Raw genomic sequence first — 15,675 nt, forward strand, 5'->3', positions numbered from 1 at the left:
ATATCAAATAGATGGAGTTTAATCATGTTTAAAAAAACTTTATTCTAAAATAAAATAAAAGAAGCGTAGTTCTATATGGACTTTACTTTTATTTTATTTTACTACTGTATTTTATTTAAATAATGATTCGGGGCACTTAATGTTAACAAATCTCTAAGAGATGTCAAGCTAATTTAATTAGAAGATAAGCTGTAAGTTTTTCAAAGCTATATATGTTTTATAGTTACTTGCAGTACTTAACATGGTTTAATAATATTATTAGATGGTGGAAAGACATGGGATTGGCGAGCAAGTTGAATTTCGTGAGGGACAGGCTTACGGAATGTTTCTTTTGGACGGTCAGAGTGGTTTCTCAACCTCAATTAAGGCATTGTAGAAAAGTTCTAACCAAAGTGGCTTCCTTTGTAACTACAATCGATGATATTTACGATGTTCATGGCACTTTAGATGAACTGGAGTCATTTACTGATGTTGTTCAAAGGTTTGAAAGTATTTATATGAAATATTATTTATATATTATTATTCACTAATAAATTCTTTTAATATTCAGATGGGATTTAGGTACCGTAGAAAATATGCCCTATTATATGGAGCTATGCTTCCTTGCCTTTTATAACTCTATAAATGAGATGGCTTATGAAACTCTTAGAGACCATGGACAAAACATCCTTCCTTACTTGAGAAAAGTGGTACGGTGCATAGTACATGCCAGTCTATAACAACAATTCATAAATCTGATTAAAATCTAATTTCTCTTCCTTATTTCAGTGGGCTAATCTATGCAAAGCATTGCAAACTGGGCAAATAGTAAACACATTCCGACATTCCAAGAATATCTTGAAAATGCATGGTTGTCTGTATCGGGACATCTTTGTCTAGTCCACACCTACTTTTTACAGAGAACAAACATTACCATTGAAGCACTTCATAGCTTGGAACATTACCATGATGTCATTAGATGTCCATCTATTATTTTTTGACTTTGCAATGATTTAGGCACTGCAAAGGTGTGTATATATATACATATGCACTGATTTCCACCATTAATTTTTGTCTTGTTTGAGTTTCATGTATCAAGAACTAATTCATGAAATGCTTTATAGGATGAATTAGAAAGAGGCGAAAGTGCAAGCGCAATAACATGCTACATGAACGAAACTGGGTGCTCAGAGGCAATGGCTTGCCAACACATAGCGCAATAACATGCTACATGAACGAAACTGGGTGCTCAGAGGCAATGGCTTACCAACACATAAATGACTTAATCGAGGATTATTGGAAGAAGTTGAACAAATGTTATGTTGATGGCTCTCCATTTTCAAAACATAATATAGAAACAGCTATTAATCTGGCTAGGATTTCCCAATGCATATATCAACATTGAGATGCACATGGAAGTCCAAATAATCTATTTAAGAATCAAGCTCAATTATTAATTGTTGAGCCTATTTCTATAAACGAGAATGTAATTTCATAAGTGGTGCTTCTTTAAGCAGAGTCGATTTCGTTTGATGTCTTGAACTAAAGTGAAATTAGAAACTACTTTTAAGGTTATTATTGGATTATAATTTTCCTTAAAAATTGATAACTAAATTTAGCTCAAAAAAAATAATGGTCAAATTGATAAAATATGTAAATGTTGAAAGTTAAATTTGATATTTTACCTAATGTAAACTATTATTTTAATTTTTTTATAATTTAAATGTAAGAAAATACTAATTATTATATCAAAACTAAAAATTTAAATAGATAATATTCCATAAATATTTAAGTTTATGTTATATTCATCTTGAATTACACATTATTTTTATTTATACTATTATTATATTAAAACTAACAAATTTACTAGATAAATTTCGAAAATATGGAATTACATTTCCTTTATACTTAAATCAGTCAAATTCGTAGATCAATAATATTTTTTTTAATTTTTTTATTACATAAAATAAACTTATATTATTGAGAAAATAAAAGTAAATAATCATGTATTTTTAAACAATAATTACTTACACTAATAAAATAAAATATTAAATATAACTTAATTTTGGCTTTAATATTTAAATTGCTACCTAAGGTTTTTTTTTCAAATTAGTACCATATTTGATTTTCATCACATATTTAAGTCCAATTTTATAATATTGTTAAAATGGAATGATGTGGACCGATTAAATTATTACACATGGCCCACATGGTACATCATCAATTTCAAAAAAAGTTATAAAAATATAAAAAAAATTCAAAAGTTTTATAAAAATAAAAAAAATTATTTAAAACTTAAGAAAGTTTCAAATTAAAAAAACATAAAAATTTAAGAAATATATAAAAATTAAAATTTTTTGAGATTTTATTTGAACTTTTATAGAATGACAAATATATATATATACAAAAAACTATAAAATTATTTAAAGTTACAAAAAAATAAAGAAAATAAATAAAAGTATTAAAAGAATCTATAAAATTATGAAAATTTATTTAAATATATAATTTATTTTTATGAAAAATGGAATTTGTATGATGTCCTTATATATTTCATATATATATATTACTAAAGTTATAGTTATAACTCATTTTCGATGTGACATTCGTGCCATGTCAGGTCTTTTTTTTTAAATAGTATTACAAAAGTGTACTTAAATATGTGACGTAGGTTGAATTCAGAAATAAAATTGAATAAAAATAATTTAGGTAATATTTAAATCAAATTATATATTTATTCTAAAATTGAATTAATTAAGTTAAAATAATTAAATGCATAAATACTTATATAAATACACGAAGTATGAGGCTTGGCCATAAACTATATCCGAAACATTTACTCTATGGTACGACAAAGAAGGCGTTGAGTGATGTGGTGATATTGGGAAATTAGACCTTTCCATGTGGACTGGAATATGTAATGAGAGCCAAATTTACTTTTTGACTTCATTTTTACACAAAACCAAATTATTGTATATAATTTTCACCTCATCTCTTCTAATCTTCACCCTCCACTTTGCACCACCATTAACTCCATATTCTACCACCTCCTACACACTCCCATTGTCAATATCAACTTCCGTCGACCCTTATAATCGAGGGTGACCAAAGTGAAATAATTTGCTAACAATAGCAGTGTCAGAAATTAATGAAAATTGAGTGATCATGAATAGAAAGAGTGGAGAAAAAGCTAAAACCTTGGTTTGAGATAAATGGATGGTTATGGAGAGCCCAAAAATGCAATTAATTCAAAAAAAAGTAGAGTAGCATTGTTTATTTGGACGTAAAATGCAAATTCTATTAAAGAAATGGAAGGGAGCCAAATAAGGTGGGTGCCTAATAAAGGTAGAAGAAAACAGTGGGCATGTGATTCAAAGAACCTGCCCCCTCATTTCCCCATTTTCTCTCCACATCCTTGATTCTTCGCAACCAAGTTAGTTATACTTATAATTTTCATTTTCATGCTGTGTCCACACCTTCATATCTCCTAACTCCTCCTATATATTTAATTAACAATAATAATGTAATTTACAGCTTATTTGTTGAATAGCCAATTCAGAGCTAACTAAGGTCTCTTTTTTGGTTAAACTTCATTTTCAGTCACCCAGACTGAGGACTTGGAAAAGATAAATTTTTTGGTTCTGGTTTCTGATTTGGAAAGTTCATAGGAGAGTCATTGTCAAAATTGGGAAAGATAACTCCTACCATCATTTTCATCACTCATCCACCCATACCTACTCTCAATGCAGGATTCGATTTTCTATCACTTTCAAGTGTCTGCCAGTTGAGCATTATAATTAGATATAATCCAAATCTTTAAATGTATTGATGAGAAGCTAGTTTTAGATGCCTTCCAAAAACATCTTTTCGTTTTTCTCTAATGTTAATTCACGAAATAATAATAAACCATTCTGCCAATCCAATGTACTTATGGAAAATATTTTATTACTACCTTATGATATAGTAGGTGGAGAAATTTGGGTAAAGTTTAAATGATTTTGATTTTGATTTTGATGTTTTGGGTTTATAATTTATTGTGTAATTGTATTTATTTAGATTTTATGTAAATAAAATTTTAAAATAATATTTATTGTTTTTTTCAGTTATTTTTATAATCGAGTTGAGACTTAATTGATGTGTGATATCAAATCAGTTAAATTCGTAAATAATTGTAAATATATATAAATATTTTATATGTTTTCATTAATTATTTTTCTCATAAGAGTTTATATCATGTTTTAATTTATTTTATAAGGTACACAAATTATCATAATCATTTCATTTCAAGTCTGAATATATTTATGCCAAGACTCGGAGCAATGGTTAGAACTTTCAATCTAGCATCTAGATAACACGAGTTCAAGCTTTGTTATTCTCTCACCCCCAATTTTATAATGATAAAAGAAATTCTAAATAGATTTATTTATGTTTTTAAAGACATTAATTTAAAAATGAGATCATTGTTTCCCGTGTAAATTTAAATAATTAATCTATACTACATATAATTTAATTTACTGATGTGGTATCACAAGTAAACTTGTTCATGGGCCGAATTACTCATTCAGGTCTAAAAGTCTGTCCAAATTTTGGGAGAGTTTGAGTAAAAATATTAGGCCTGTTTAAATATAAGTTGGGATTGGGCTTGTTTTTAATGTTTATAATACTTTATATTTTGTTATTTTTTATATATTATGTAATTTATAACACATTAAAAAAATTTATACTAAATGTACAATACTACTCTAATGTAAACATTAAAACAATGTTAATATGACTATATAAAAATTTTCAATAAATAGAAAAAATATATGAAATTATAAAATGTTATATTAAAACAATATAAATATTTTTAAAATAATTAAAAATTAATATGGGCAGCTTTAAGTAAAATTTTAGGCTTATATTTCAAGTTGGGCATGGCTTAGGAAAACATAAAATAAATTAATATTATGTTTAGACCCGACCTAGCCCAACCTATAAACACTTCTAGTCACAAATCAACTCGATCAATAAAATATTATTGCTTAATTAAATTCACATAATTTAAAAAAAATCATAAACCGGATTATTAAAATCATATCGTCAAGCTTCTTTATTGCCCAAGTAATTTTCTAAGCCTAAAATGTGTTGTTTGATAACTACTTTAAAAAATTAAATCAACTGAAATTATTAATTATTAATGATTTAATTTATTAAACACATTTTATAATTCATAAAAACATAAAAAATTTTAAGTAAATAAAGAGTTACTTATCACTATTTCTTTACAAAGTTCTTTTGAAGACTTTCCCTTTAAGATTTAATTTTGTTTAAAATAAAGTGAAACGGTTTTAAAAAAATAAGAATAAAAATGTTGAATAGAACATTTATAATTAGAATTTAAATATGAATTTTGGTTTAATTTATAATTATTATACATGAAATTTTGATTTGAAACAATTATCATAAATTATTAATACAATTATTAATATGGTTTAATTTTATGTTTATATATTGCAAACACACATAATTATATTAATGTATTTATTTCTTCAAATATGTATGATTGAATCAAAATTAAAGTTGACGTATATATTTGAATCACAAACAAAGTTTCAGTTTTATAATTGCACCTAATCAAAATTTATATATTAAATTGCACATTAAATCAAGAGTACACGTAGAATTTATCTAAAAGAACAAATCAATTTTTTATTAAAATAATAACATTAAAATTTTAAATTTTATAATATTTTAGATTCAATCCTATAAAAATATAATTTATTTTGGATAATTATTGAGAAAGAAAGGATATGAAAAGAGAGCCTTCATTGTTTTTCACGAGAAGAACATTCCTGACATATGAATTGCCATTCGCATTTTGCTCTTTACTTTAAAAAAATTCCAAGTTGGCCTAAGAAAACACTATTTTAAAATTAAAAAACATTTGATTTGCTATTCCCACTGTTTTTAGCTAAAAATGGCAGATTCAGTTTTCCCTCTTTTTGCTGCTTTATGTAAGAATGGGTTTAGATATTTTTATTTTTTATATTATTATAATATAAGCGGTGGTAAAATATATTGTATTATGTTTAAATTTTGAGAATAATATTACTGACTTTAAATATAAAAAATAAAATAAGCACGAAGAACAAAAAAAAGCACAACTTATAATTAAGCTTTTAATTTACTTCAATTAAAGATTTATCTATTTATGACATATTTTTACCAAGTTAAAAGCCTAAGGTTGAGAAAGTAAAATATGTACGTAAAATATTGTTAAAGAGTGACATATATTTATCCATTAGATTTTAACTTAATTGAGGAATAAAAAAACTTATTAAATATATTGTATTTTTTTATATTATTATAAATGATTCAATAAAAAATATAGGTTCGAACTTTAAAAACCTTATTATTAGAAAGATTTATTACAAAGTTAAATATAAATAATAAAATTTACAAAAAAAAAGTAAAAAAAATTAACATAATAGATTATTTAATTTCATTATTTCAATTAAAAATTTATTTATTTGATATATATATTCTTTGATAATAATTATTTGTTTGTATATAAGCATTTAATAAATATATTTTTACAACAACTAAACTCAAGTAGAAGTAAGTTTGATGATATAAAGTAACCATAGTTAAGGGGATTAGAGTTAAAGGTGGGGATTGCTGTATAAGTAGCAGCCATTGCCAGACATTTTAAATGCTTACATATTTTCATTTTATTGTTAAAAGAAAACCAAATTAGCTTTCTCTATGTTTAAATTGCTCTAATGAAAAATAATCTTGTTTAGTTCTTGTCCTTGGTGCCCTCTACACAGCAAAGTTGACCCTGTGTAAGTTTAACTTCCTTGGAGATTGCTCTTTCCCCTTTTTGGAGGGCATTTAAAGATTTTTCCCCCCTTTCAAATAATGCAGCAAATGGAAGATATAAATGGGAACTTTTGATTATGCTTGAAATTATTAGATCTCATATCACCTTGTTGTTGCATTTTTCTTTTTGTTGGGTTTTGGGTATTTGAATTCATTGAAAAAACATCACAGTTCTTGGTGTACTTATCCACAAATGTTCCAATAACCTCACTTTTTCCTAATTGAATGATGGGTTGTCTTGCAGATTACCAGGGTTTCCACTCATCATTCATCACTGGTTATGTAAAATTTTCCCTCCCTTGCTTTAAAGGTGATTTTCGTAATCAATTACAATGATCTTCTTCCTTGTCTTTTTTCTTCGTTGTTTATTTGTGTTTTAATCAGTGATTTTGTTCGTCTTTGATGTTTTCTGCATGTGAGTTTTGGGATTAAAACGTGTTAGTATTATTCTTATTTGGCGTTTTGCTTTCCGATTCTGTTGAGTTCGCGCACAGTTAGGCTCGACACTATAACCTCTTGAGCTAGCTAACTCAAACTCTGTGGTTTCGCTTGTTTAGGCACTTTGAGACATTCTCATAAAACGGTCAAGGCTCTTGGCAGAGTCCTGAGCATTTTGCTTTGCGTAATTCGATTACTTTTGCATTGATTTCTAATTCTATGTTTTGTATTCTAATGGATGTTTTTATGTTTTACAGGTCATATATTTCAGCTAGAGAGTAGCTGAAATTATCTTCTTGCATCTACCGTTCCATTATTGGGACCTTGATACTGAAAATGGGTCTCTCAGGTCTCCCAGCACCATCAGAAGGAGTGCTATGTGTTGTCCAATCAATCCTTCACATTGTCGGTATTGCGTCTTCGTCGCCATCCTCGGATTCTGTCGAAAATCCCTCGGAATCATTCGAATTCAGCCCTACAACTTGTGATAGTTACATGGAAGAGTTCCGGAATAGAACCCCAGCGATGAGGTTTGATGCTATATGTAGCTGCAAGCAACCTGAGTATGAATGTTCGGTTTGCCTGACTCGATTTGAGCCGGAATCGGAGGTTAATCGCTTGACCTGCGGCCATCTCTTTCACAAGGTGTGCTTGGAAAAGTGGTTGGATTATCAGAAGGTTACATGCCCGGATTGCCGGACGCCTCTGCTGCATGAACAAGAGGCTTCCTGCATTTGGTGAGAATAGTACAACCGTGATGAAGGTATTTATTGTACAGCGATTAATATGGGAGTTATGGGCCTGTGATACCCGTTTCTGATGATATATGCATCTCACTCGAACTCTTCATATGTTTTATTTTTTTTTTGGGTGAATTAATAGAGGAGCGCTAACAGTAAGACGAGTAACGTAACTCGAATTCAATCCACATCTAAAGCTGTGAAGACCCTAACTATCTTGTCAACGTAGGAATCATAAATTTTACTTTCATATAAAATATTTGGAGTTTGATGCATATTCAGACAAATATCAAAAAAGTGTTGTAAGGATTTTTTTTTCTTCATCCTCGAATATATCCAAAACAACTAAGAAATTGGTGTCTACCAGCTTTTCACTACACTCCTAATATTTTGTCAATTTTTATAGAGGATTAATGCATTATGTATTTTTTTTTGAAATGTGTATTTTCAGGGTACTTTTTCTAGACTAATTTCGATCAAATAATTTGAAGGATTTGTTGATTTCACCGATCCAAAAGATGAAAGTATAATTTCTCTCTGAATGAAAATATATTTTCTAACTGAAAAGCGGTTGGGTGTAAGGTATATTATATTCTCGATAGGAGGATTTTAGTTTAAACTTTGGAGATGATATTATTAGACTGAACAATTACGAATCTTGAATATGAATTATAAAATAAACATGAAAAATATGATCAAGTTTTTGTATTATATTATATATGAAATTTATATATATTATAAGAAAAAAATAAATTAAAAAGTAAGAGAAATATTTTTAAAAAAAATCTAAATTATGTCATAAGTCTTTATACTCTTCACAAATTTAGAATGTAGTCTTTATACTTGTTATTCCCAATAATTTAGTCCTTTTACTTTTTAGATTTCAAATTTTAGGTCTAAATATTAATATTGTTAAATTTGCTGGTGTGATATTTTGAAATTAAAAAAAATACTCACTTGGTAGAGATGTAATTAAAAAATGGCGTTATAATGAACTTGAATTTAATATAATAATTTTAACAACGTTAACAATTAGACTTGAGTTGTGATATTTGAAAAATAGATGGACTAAAGTCCTATGAATAAAAGTAGAATAACTAAATTCTAAATTTATAATGAATACATGGACTTAACACATATTTTCACAAAAAAGAAAAAAGAAAAAAAATAGTCAATATTAAACTAACCTCGACACCGATAGGAGTCGAAGTCCAAACACTAACTTAAAATGCAATCAAAAAATTAAAAATGAAACTCAACTCCTGTGAGAGCTGAGGAACAAAGTTAGACTCGCCAATCGAAATTCTCTTTCCTTGTCCCCTCCTTGATCCCGAGGAAACTTAGTAGTCAAAACTTTACGTTAGACTCGACATCCACCGATATCGAGGTCCCCACAAAATAAAATCTAAGAAATAATTATTTTAGTATTTTTATACATATTATGGGAATAAAAAAAATGGGATAATATAATTATTGGCTTTTGAGCTGGGCAATTAGGTTTAATTTTGTACTTTTTCCACTTTAGTCCTTGAACTTGACAACTGAATACATTTTGTCTCTTAAAACTTAGATTTTGTCAAGATTTAATGAAGAGAATTAATCGGTATAACGGTTAAAACAAAGGCATTGAACCAAATGACTAGGAAACTGATTGAAATTAGTAAAAATAGAAAACTGAAATAATAAAAAAATCAACAATTAAACCAATTTAATATTTTTTTAATTTTTATGATTTTTAATTCTTTATTTATTGTTGGTCTAGTGGTCGAACCTATTGAATTGGTTGAATTGAGAATTGATGGTCTAACCTATTCAACCACTGGTTTAGTTGTTAAAATACTGAACGTGACACTTTGAAATTGTACCACGTTGTAATACCCCATAACCGGCTTAAATGACAAGGCCAAACTTAGAGAGTTACAATGTATGACAATCAAGACACACTCTACACTTTATATTAAAACTCCTTTAAAGTCATATAAAGTTTTAATAAAGATAAATCAGTACTTCATGATTATCATCCAACTAACTGAAATTACTATACAACTAACATTATTAATAATACTAAAAGATGTAAACGCATAACCCCGTTCAAGCCTGTGATTTACTTGAAATCCATTAAACAATAATTGAATTAATAAATATCAAAAGGAACCAACTATTTATATATTCAATAGGGTATTGGTAAAATTAAGATATCCAAGTGCAGATGTTGATTCAGAATCAGGAAATAGTTCATTCGGTTACAGATCAGAATCATACAGACAGATAACAATTCAAACTGTAGTCAGTTGCAGAACATAACAGATGCAATTACTTAATGTCAGCTGCTACACACCATCTTCGACCAACCTAACACACAAAATAGGGTATTTATTACCCTTCCAGCCTTACACACCATACAGTGTCGGTCTGACACGTTTTAGATAATGCAGCCTAGCTGCCAGATTAGAACATAAATACTAATGAGTTATCCACAGTTTCATAACAGAATACTTCCTCCTGATTCAATTCCCACCCGATGCATATGCAAACTTTACATGACAATTAAAACAAAGTTTTATGCGAATACTCAAATACCGCTCATACTCGAATACAATAAATCAAATCCATTAACATTAATCAAACACAATACACACTGAAAATCAGTTCTCAAGTTTCAGATCATAGAAAATCAGTTTATACAGTTTAATTCAGTTCAAATGGCCTCACAGAAGGCTTGTATTCGGTTCGAGCGATGCTCGGGATATGGCAAAATTTTGTAAACTGGCCCACACACCCATGTGGTCTCACACAGCCTAGGTAGCTGACCCGTGCGGCCCCACACGGCCTGCACACACCCGTGTGCTTGCCCGTGTGTCTCACATGGCTGTGTCCTCTGGGCATGTGATCCTTAGTTTGTAAACAGTGAGCTACATAGCCTGGACACATGCCCGTGTCCTTGGCCCGTGTGAACCTTGCACTATCAAGGCCACACACAGTCTGGACACATGCCCACATGGCTTTTACTTGGTGGACAGTGAGTTACACTGTAACAACTCTTACCCGAGACCGTTGCCGGAGTCGAGCACGAGGCATTACCTAACTTAACTTACTAGTTTGGAGCACAAAAATTTTCTTTTAAAATTAATTCACTCACGTTCATTCAATATGTCCCTAAAAATGAATATCGAGACCCTAAATCATGCAATAGAAATGGTTCGGGTCCAAACCGGGAACATTAATAATTTTCCAAATACTAAAACAAATCAAAACAATTCCTTTCACTATTCATAATAAAACTGTCCACCTACGCAACAGTCACTAATTTAATTATAACTCAAGTTACAAAACTCGAAATTTAGATCCGTAAATTTTCCCTGAAACTAGACTCATATATCTTCTTACCATAAAATTTTCAGAATTTTTAATTTTTCCAATTAGTACAGTTTATTCTTTAAAGTCTCATCTGTTTCATTGTTCGACAACTCTGATCCCTCTTCACTAAAAATTAATTATCTCATTGTACAGAATTCGGATAACATTCTCGTTTGTTTCTATTGAAAATAAACTCACTCAGGAATCTATACATATAAATTATAACTTTCAATTCTTTCTGTACAATTTTTAATGATTTTCTAAAGTCAGAACATAAGATTTCAAAAACTATTCTGACCATGTCTCACTAAAATTCAAATATCTAAAAATATACAACTCTTTTGCTTACTCTATTTATTTCATGTGAAAATAGACTCATTCATATTTAATTTCATATCTCACTCAGCTTCTAATTCAATTTCCACCATTTTTGGTGATTTTTCAAAATCATGTCAATGCCGCTGTCCAAAAATTGTTTTAGTGGAAAATGTTGATAACTAAGTATATAACACCGTCACTTTCTTTCAATTAAACCCTATACATGCCATATAAACCTTAAGATGCACAATAAAATTTACCGAAGAATCTGGATAGTGTGCCCTGATGTGTTGATCCGATCTACCGATTTCACATCAATCTACAAAGAACATTAATCACACAGGAGTAAGCTTATGTGAGCTTAGTAAGTTCATAGGCATAGAAAATAATTATTACCGAACATCTTATAACAATTATACAATATATAATTTCACTAATTCTTCCTTTTCTTAATCAATTTAGGAAACGGTTACGGAATTGAGTATTTCGTTTTTTTTTTTAAAATGCCATAGTATAACTATGGTCTTCCACATAATCACATATCACACACCGAAGCCATAGCCCAGCCATGGTCTTACATGGAAGCATATATCACACCGATGCCATATCTCGGATATGGTCTTATACGGAAATCACATATCACATATTGCCATGGTCCAACCATGGTCTTTTCCGTCAATGCGTATGAGTCATTGAACGAAAGTACTCAATCCAATGTTCCACTAAATTAGAACTTTTATTCAAACATTTATATTTTCACAATTATCTCAGTTTAATAACATTCATATAAAATAACATACCATAGCATTCATGAAATTTCAAAGTATAATACAACATTTCTTGCCAACCACAATCTCAAACAATGAATTTACTCAATTGAGCTCAATATCAAATATCAACTTATATTCCAACATTTAGCTTCAATTGCACTTACAAATACTTGTCAAATTAAGAATCGTCTTACGGATTTGAGTACATCGTTTGCCCGGTGCCACGATTTGCTTGAATATTTTACAATGCTATAACTCAGTATGGTTTCCTTCACTGAAATATCATATCTACTTTTCACAACTCAGTATGGTTTTCTTCACTGAAACACCATACCTACTTTTCACAACTCAGTATGGATTTCTTCATTGAAACACCATACCTACTTTTCATAATTTTCCATGGATTCACAATGGGCTTATTCGTCAATTCATCACTGATTACAGAACGTATGTACTCAATCCTACGTATCCCTTAATTTAAACTAACAATCTCATTTTTTTTTCATTTTTACCATAATCATAATTCAACAACAATATACGAATTGGTACAATATATCATTCCCAAAATAACAATTAATCATAAAAATTCAGCCGTATGAACTTACCTGGGCCAATTTGTAGGAGTTGTAAAAGTTCAGAGACTAGTTTGATATTTTCTCTTTTCTGCGTTTATCTTCGAATTCCCGATCTATAATATAAAGTTTTCCATTCATTAGCATCTAATTCAATACTAATTCACTTCGCAATTTATGCCCTTCAATTTTAGAAATTACACTTTTACCCCAAAATTTACAATTTTTACAATTTAGTCCCTACTCAATAAACACTTTAATTGAACAATTTTTTCCTCCAATAACACTTTGTCTAATAATTTTAGACTACTATACAGCCTTTGGTATTCATAATTTCAGTACAAAACCCCATTTCCTAACTCTTTCACAATTAGGTCCTAAAAATCATTTTCTACTAAAATCACTTAATAAAATCACAATATAATGAAATTAAAGCTTAAAATCTATGATAATTCATCATAAAATTCCAGTACTCACTCATTGTAACTTTCAAAATCATTCGTAGAATCAAAAACAAATGAATTCAATAGTTGGACTTAATTGTAAAAGTCACAAAACATGAAAAATTGCAAAGAAAAATTAAGAATTGAACTTACATGATGAAAAATATGAAAAACCAGCTTGAAAAATCTCTCCTATGGCGTTTTGGCTGAAGAAAAATGATGATATCTCTAGATTTTTCAATTTTGTCTTTATTTTATATGTTTAATTTGCAAAATTTCCAATTTTTGCCCTTATTTCTCCTTATTTTCTTGCTGATTTTCTTGCCCAAACCGTCCAGCCCATACACTTTAGGCCTAATTTCCTTTTAAATCCATCCTTATTAGTCACTTAAACTATTTAATCACAATTTAACAAATTTTGTACTATTTTCAATTTAGTCCTTTTTAATTAATTGATTATCCAAACGTTAAAATTTTATAACGAAACTTTTAAACTAACTCAATGACACTCCATAAATATTTATAAAACTATTTATGGCTCGACTTATGAATTCGAGGTCTCGATACCTCATTTTAGACCCAATTTACCAATTAAATTATTTTTAAATCACAAAATTCACTAAATCACAAAATTCACTAATTCAAAAATTATTCTAAATTCACACTTGACCCATAATTATTAATTTATTAAATTTTCAAGCTTACTTGTCGGATTTAGTAATCCCAAATCACTGTTTTTGATACCACTAAAAATTAGGTTGTTACATACACGGCTTACCATATGTCCTGGCACACAACCTTGCGGCTCACACAGTTGTGTGGCGTTGACAGCCATGTTTTCCAGCATTCGAAATTCGTAAAAACTTGGATTTTCGGTACGCACCTGAAGTAGTTTCGAAGCCTGAATAACGTAGAAGATTCTCGAGTTCTAAAACAAACAATCCATAACCAATTAAGTGATAATTCGAAACAACACTAAGATTATCGCACAACCAATCCTGTCGAAACGTTTCGACACAAGAAAATTCTAAATCACGTAATAATTACCTCTGCACCACCGCAATCATGAATCTAGGACATTATAAGGATCGTTATCTTTGAAACTTTCTCCTAAAGAATAACAATCGAACTTATAAACAAAGGATTCAAATAGTTTAAGCAAGAAGTCAAATTTTGCCATAGTGCCAACAATCAACAACGATTTTAGGAATTGAACAACCGAACTTACAAAATTAACGAAACAAACTTACCTGATAGCAGTAGCAAATAAGAAGTACGATTCTAAGCTGACAATAAAGAGAAAAAGAAAGAAGAGAATGACAAAACAAAAAAAGGAAAAGGAAAAAGAAAGAAAGTGAAAAGAAGAAGGAAAGAAGAAGGGAAGAAGAACATTTAATTCCTGTTTTAAAACTACCGATCAGAATTCTAACAATTAACAAAAATATTTCCATATTGCATGCATCACAACTTGAACACAAGACCAAAGGGTATACAAAGGCTTAACCATCAAACCAACAAGCTCATCCTTAATATAGATTTACACATAATTGAGCTTAAGCCAAAAATCAAGGATAGAGATTAGTTTAGACTAAAATAGCAAAAACTTTCTTAAGAAGCGACTTAAACTTCTAACTTTAAACACATGAACAAATCAAATAACCGCATATGCAAAGACTTAATTACTATAGAATTCCACAATCAAACATTCAAATTTTAGGGCGTTACAACTCTCTCCCCCTAAAAGAAATTTTGGCCTCAAAATTTACCAGACTCAAACAAATACGGGTATTGCTGTCGAATCGAATCTTCAGGTTCCCAAGTGGCCTCCTCAGTGCCATGATTCCACCACAAAACCTTAACTAAAGGGACAATTTTCTTCCTCAATACCTTAACATCGCGATCCAGAATCTGAATAAGTTTCTCTTCAAAAGTTATATCCAGTCGTACCTCAATCTCTTCAATAGGGACAATGTGCAACGGATTAAATCGATGCCGTCTCAACATTGAGACGTGGAATACATCATGAATCCACTCCAACTCCGGCGGTAACTCTAATAGATAAGCAATAGGTCTGATACGTTTCAAAATACGATACGATCCAATGAACCTCAAGCTCAACTTGCCCTTCATTTCGAATCAGATGACCTTTTTCCATGGGGAAACTTTCAGAAATACCTGATCACCTACAACATACTCG

General features: G+C 29.5%; 2 protein-coding genes and 1 pseudogene across 3 annotated transcripts; 2 read left to right on the forward strand and 1 right to left on the reverse strand.

The window, feature by feature from the left end:
• Positions 1-212: 212 nt before the first annotated feature.
• Positions 213-1,477, forward strand: LOC107910954 (probable terpene synthase 12; annotated as a pseudogene).
• Positions 1,478-6,645: 5,168 nt separating this feature from the next.
• On the forward strand, positions 6,646-8,379 carry LOC107912470 (probable E3 ubiquitin-protein ligase XERICO). Of its 2 annotated transcripts, XR_005921155.1 has the most exons (3): positions 6,646-6,803; positions 7,085-7,150; positions 7,536-8,379. XR_005921155.1 is itself a non-coding variant. In XM_041106260.1 (2 exons), the coding sequence occupies exon 2, from the start codon at positions 7,615-7,617 to the stop codon at positions 8,017-8,019; it is 405 nt and encodes a 134-aa protein (XP_040962194.1). In that variant the 5' UTR covers positions 6,669-6,803; positions 7,536-7,614; the 3' UTR covers positions 8,020-8,379. The 2 variants fall into 2 exon arrangements, 1 of the variants encoding a protein (XP_040962194.1); XM_041106260.1 differs by lacking the exon at positions 7,085-7,150 and having other exon boundaries at positions 6,669-6,803.
• Positions 8,380-15,233: 6,854 nt separating this feature from the next.
• On the reverse strand, positions 15,234-15,608 carry LOC107910952 (uncharacterized). Its single transcript, XM_016838865.1, has one exon. The coding sequence runs from the start codon at positions 15,606-15,608 to the stop codon at positions 15,234-15,236; it is 375 nt and encodes a 124-aa protein (XP_016694354.1).
• Positions 15,609-15,675: the final 67 nt, after the last annotated feature.

This window comes from Gossypium hirsutum, chromosome D11 (assembly GCF_007990345.1).
Source record: "Gossypium hirsutum isolate 1008001.06 chromosome D11, Gossypium_hirsutum_v2.1, whole genome shotgun sequence".
NCBI classification, from domain to species: Eukaryota; Viridiplantae; Streptophyta; class Magnoliopsida; order Malvales; family Malvaceae; genus Gossypium; species Gossypium hirsutum.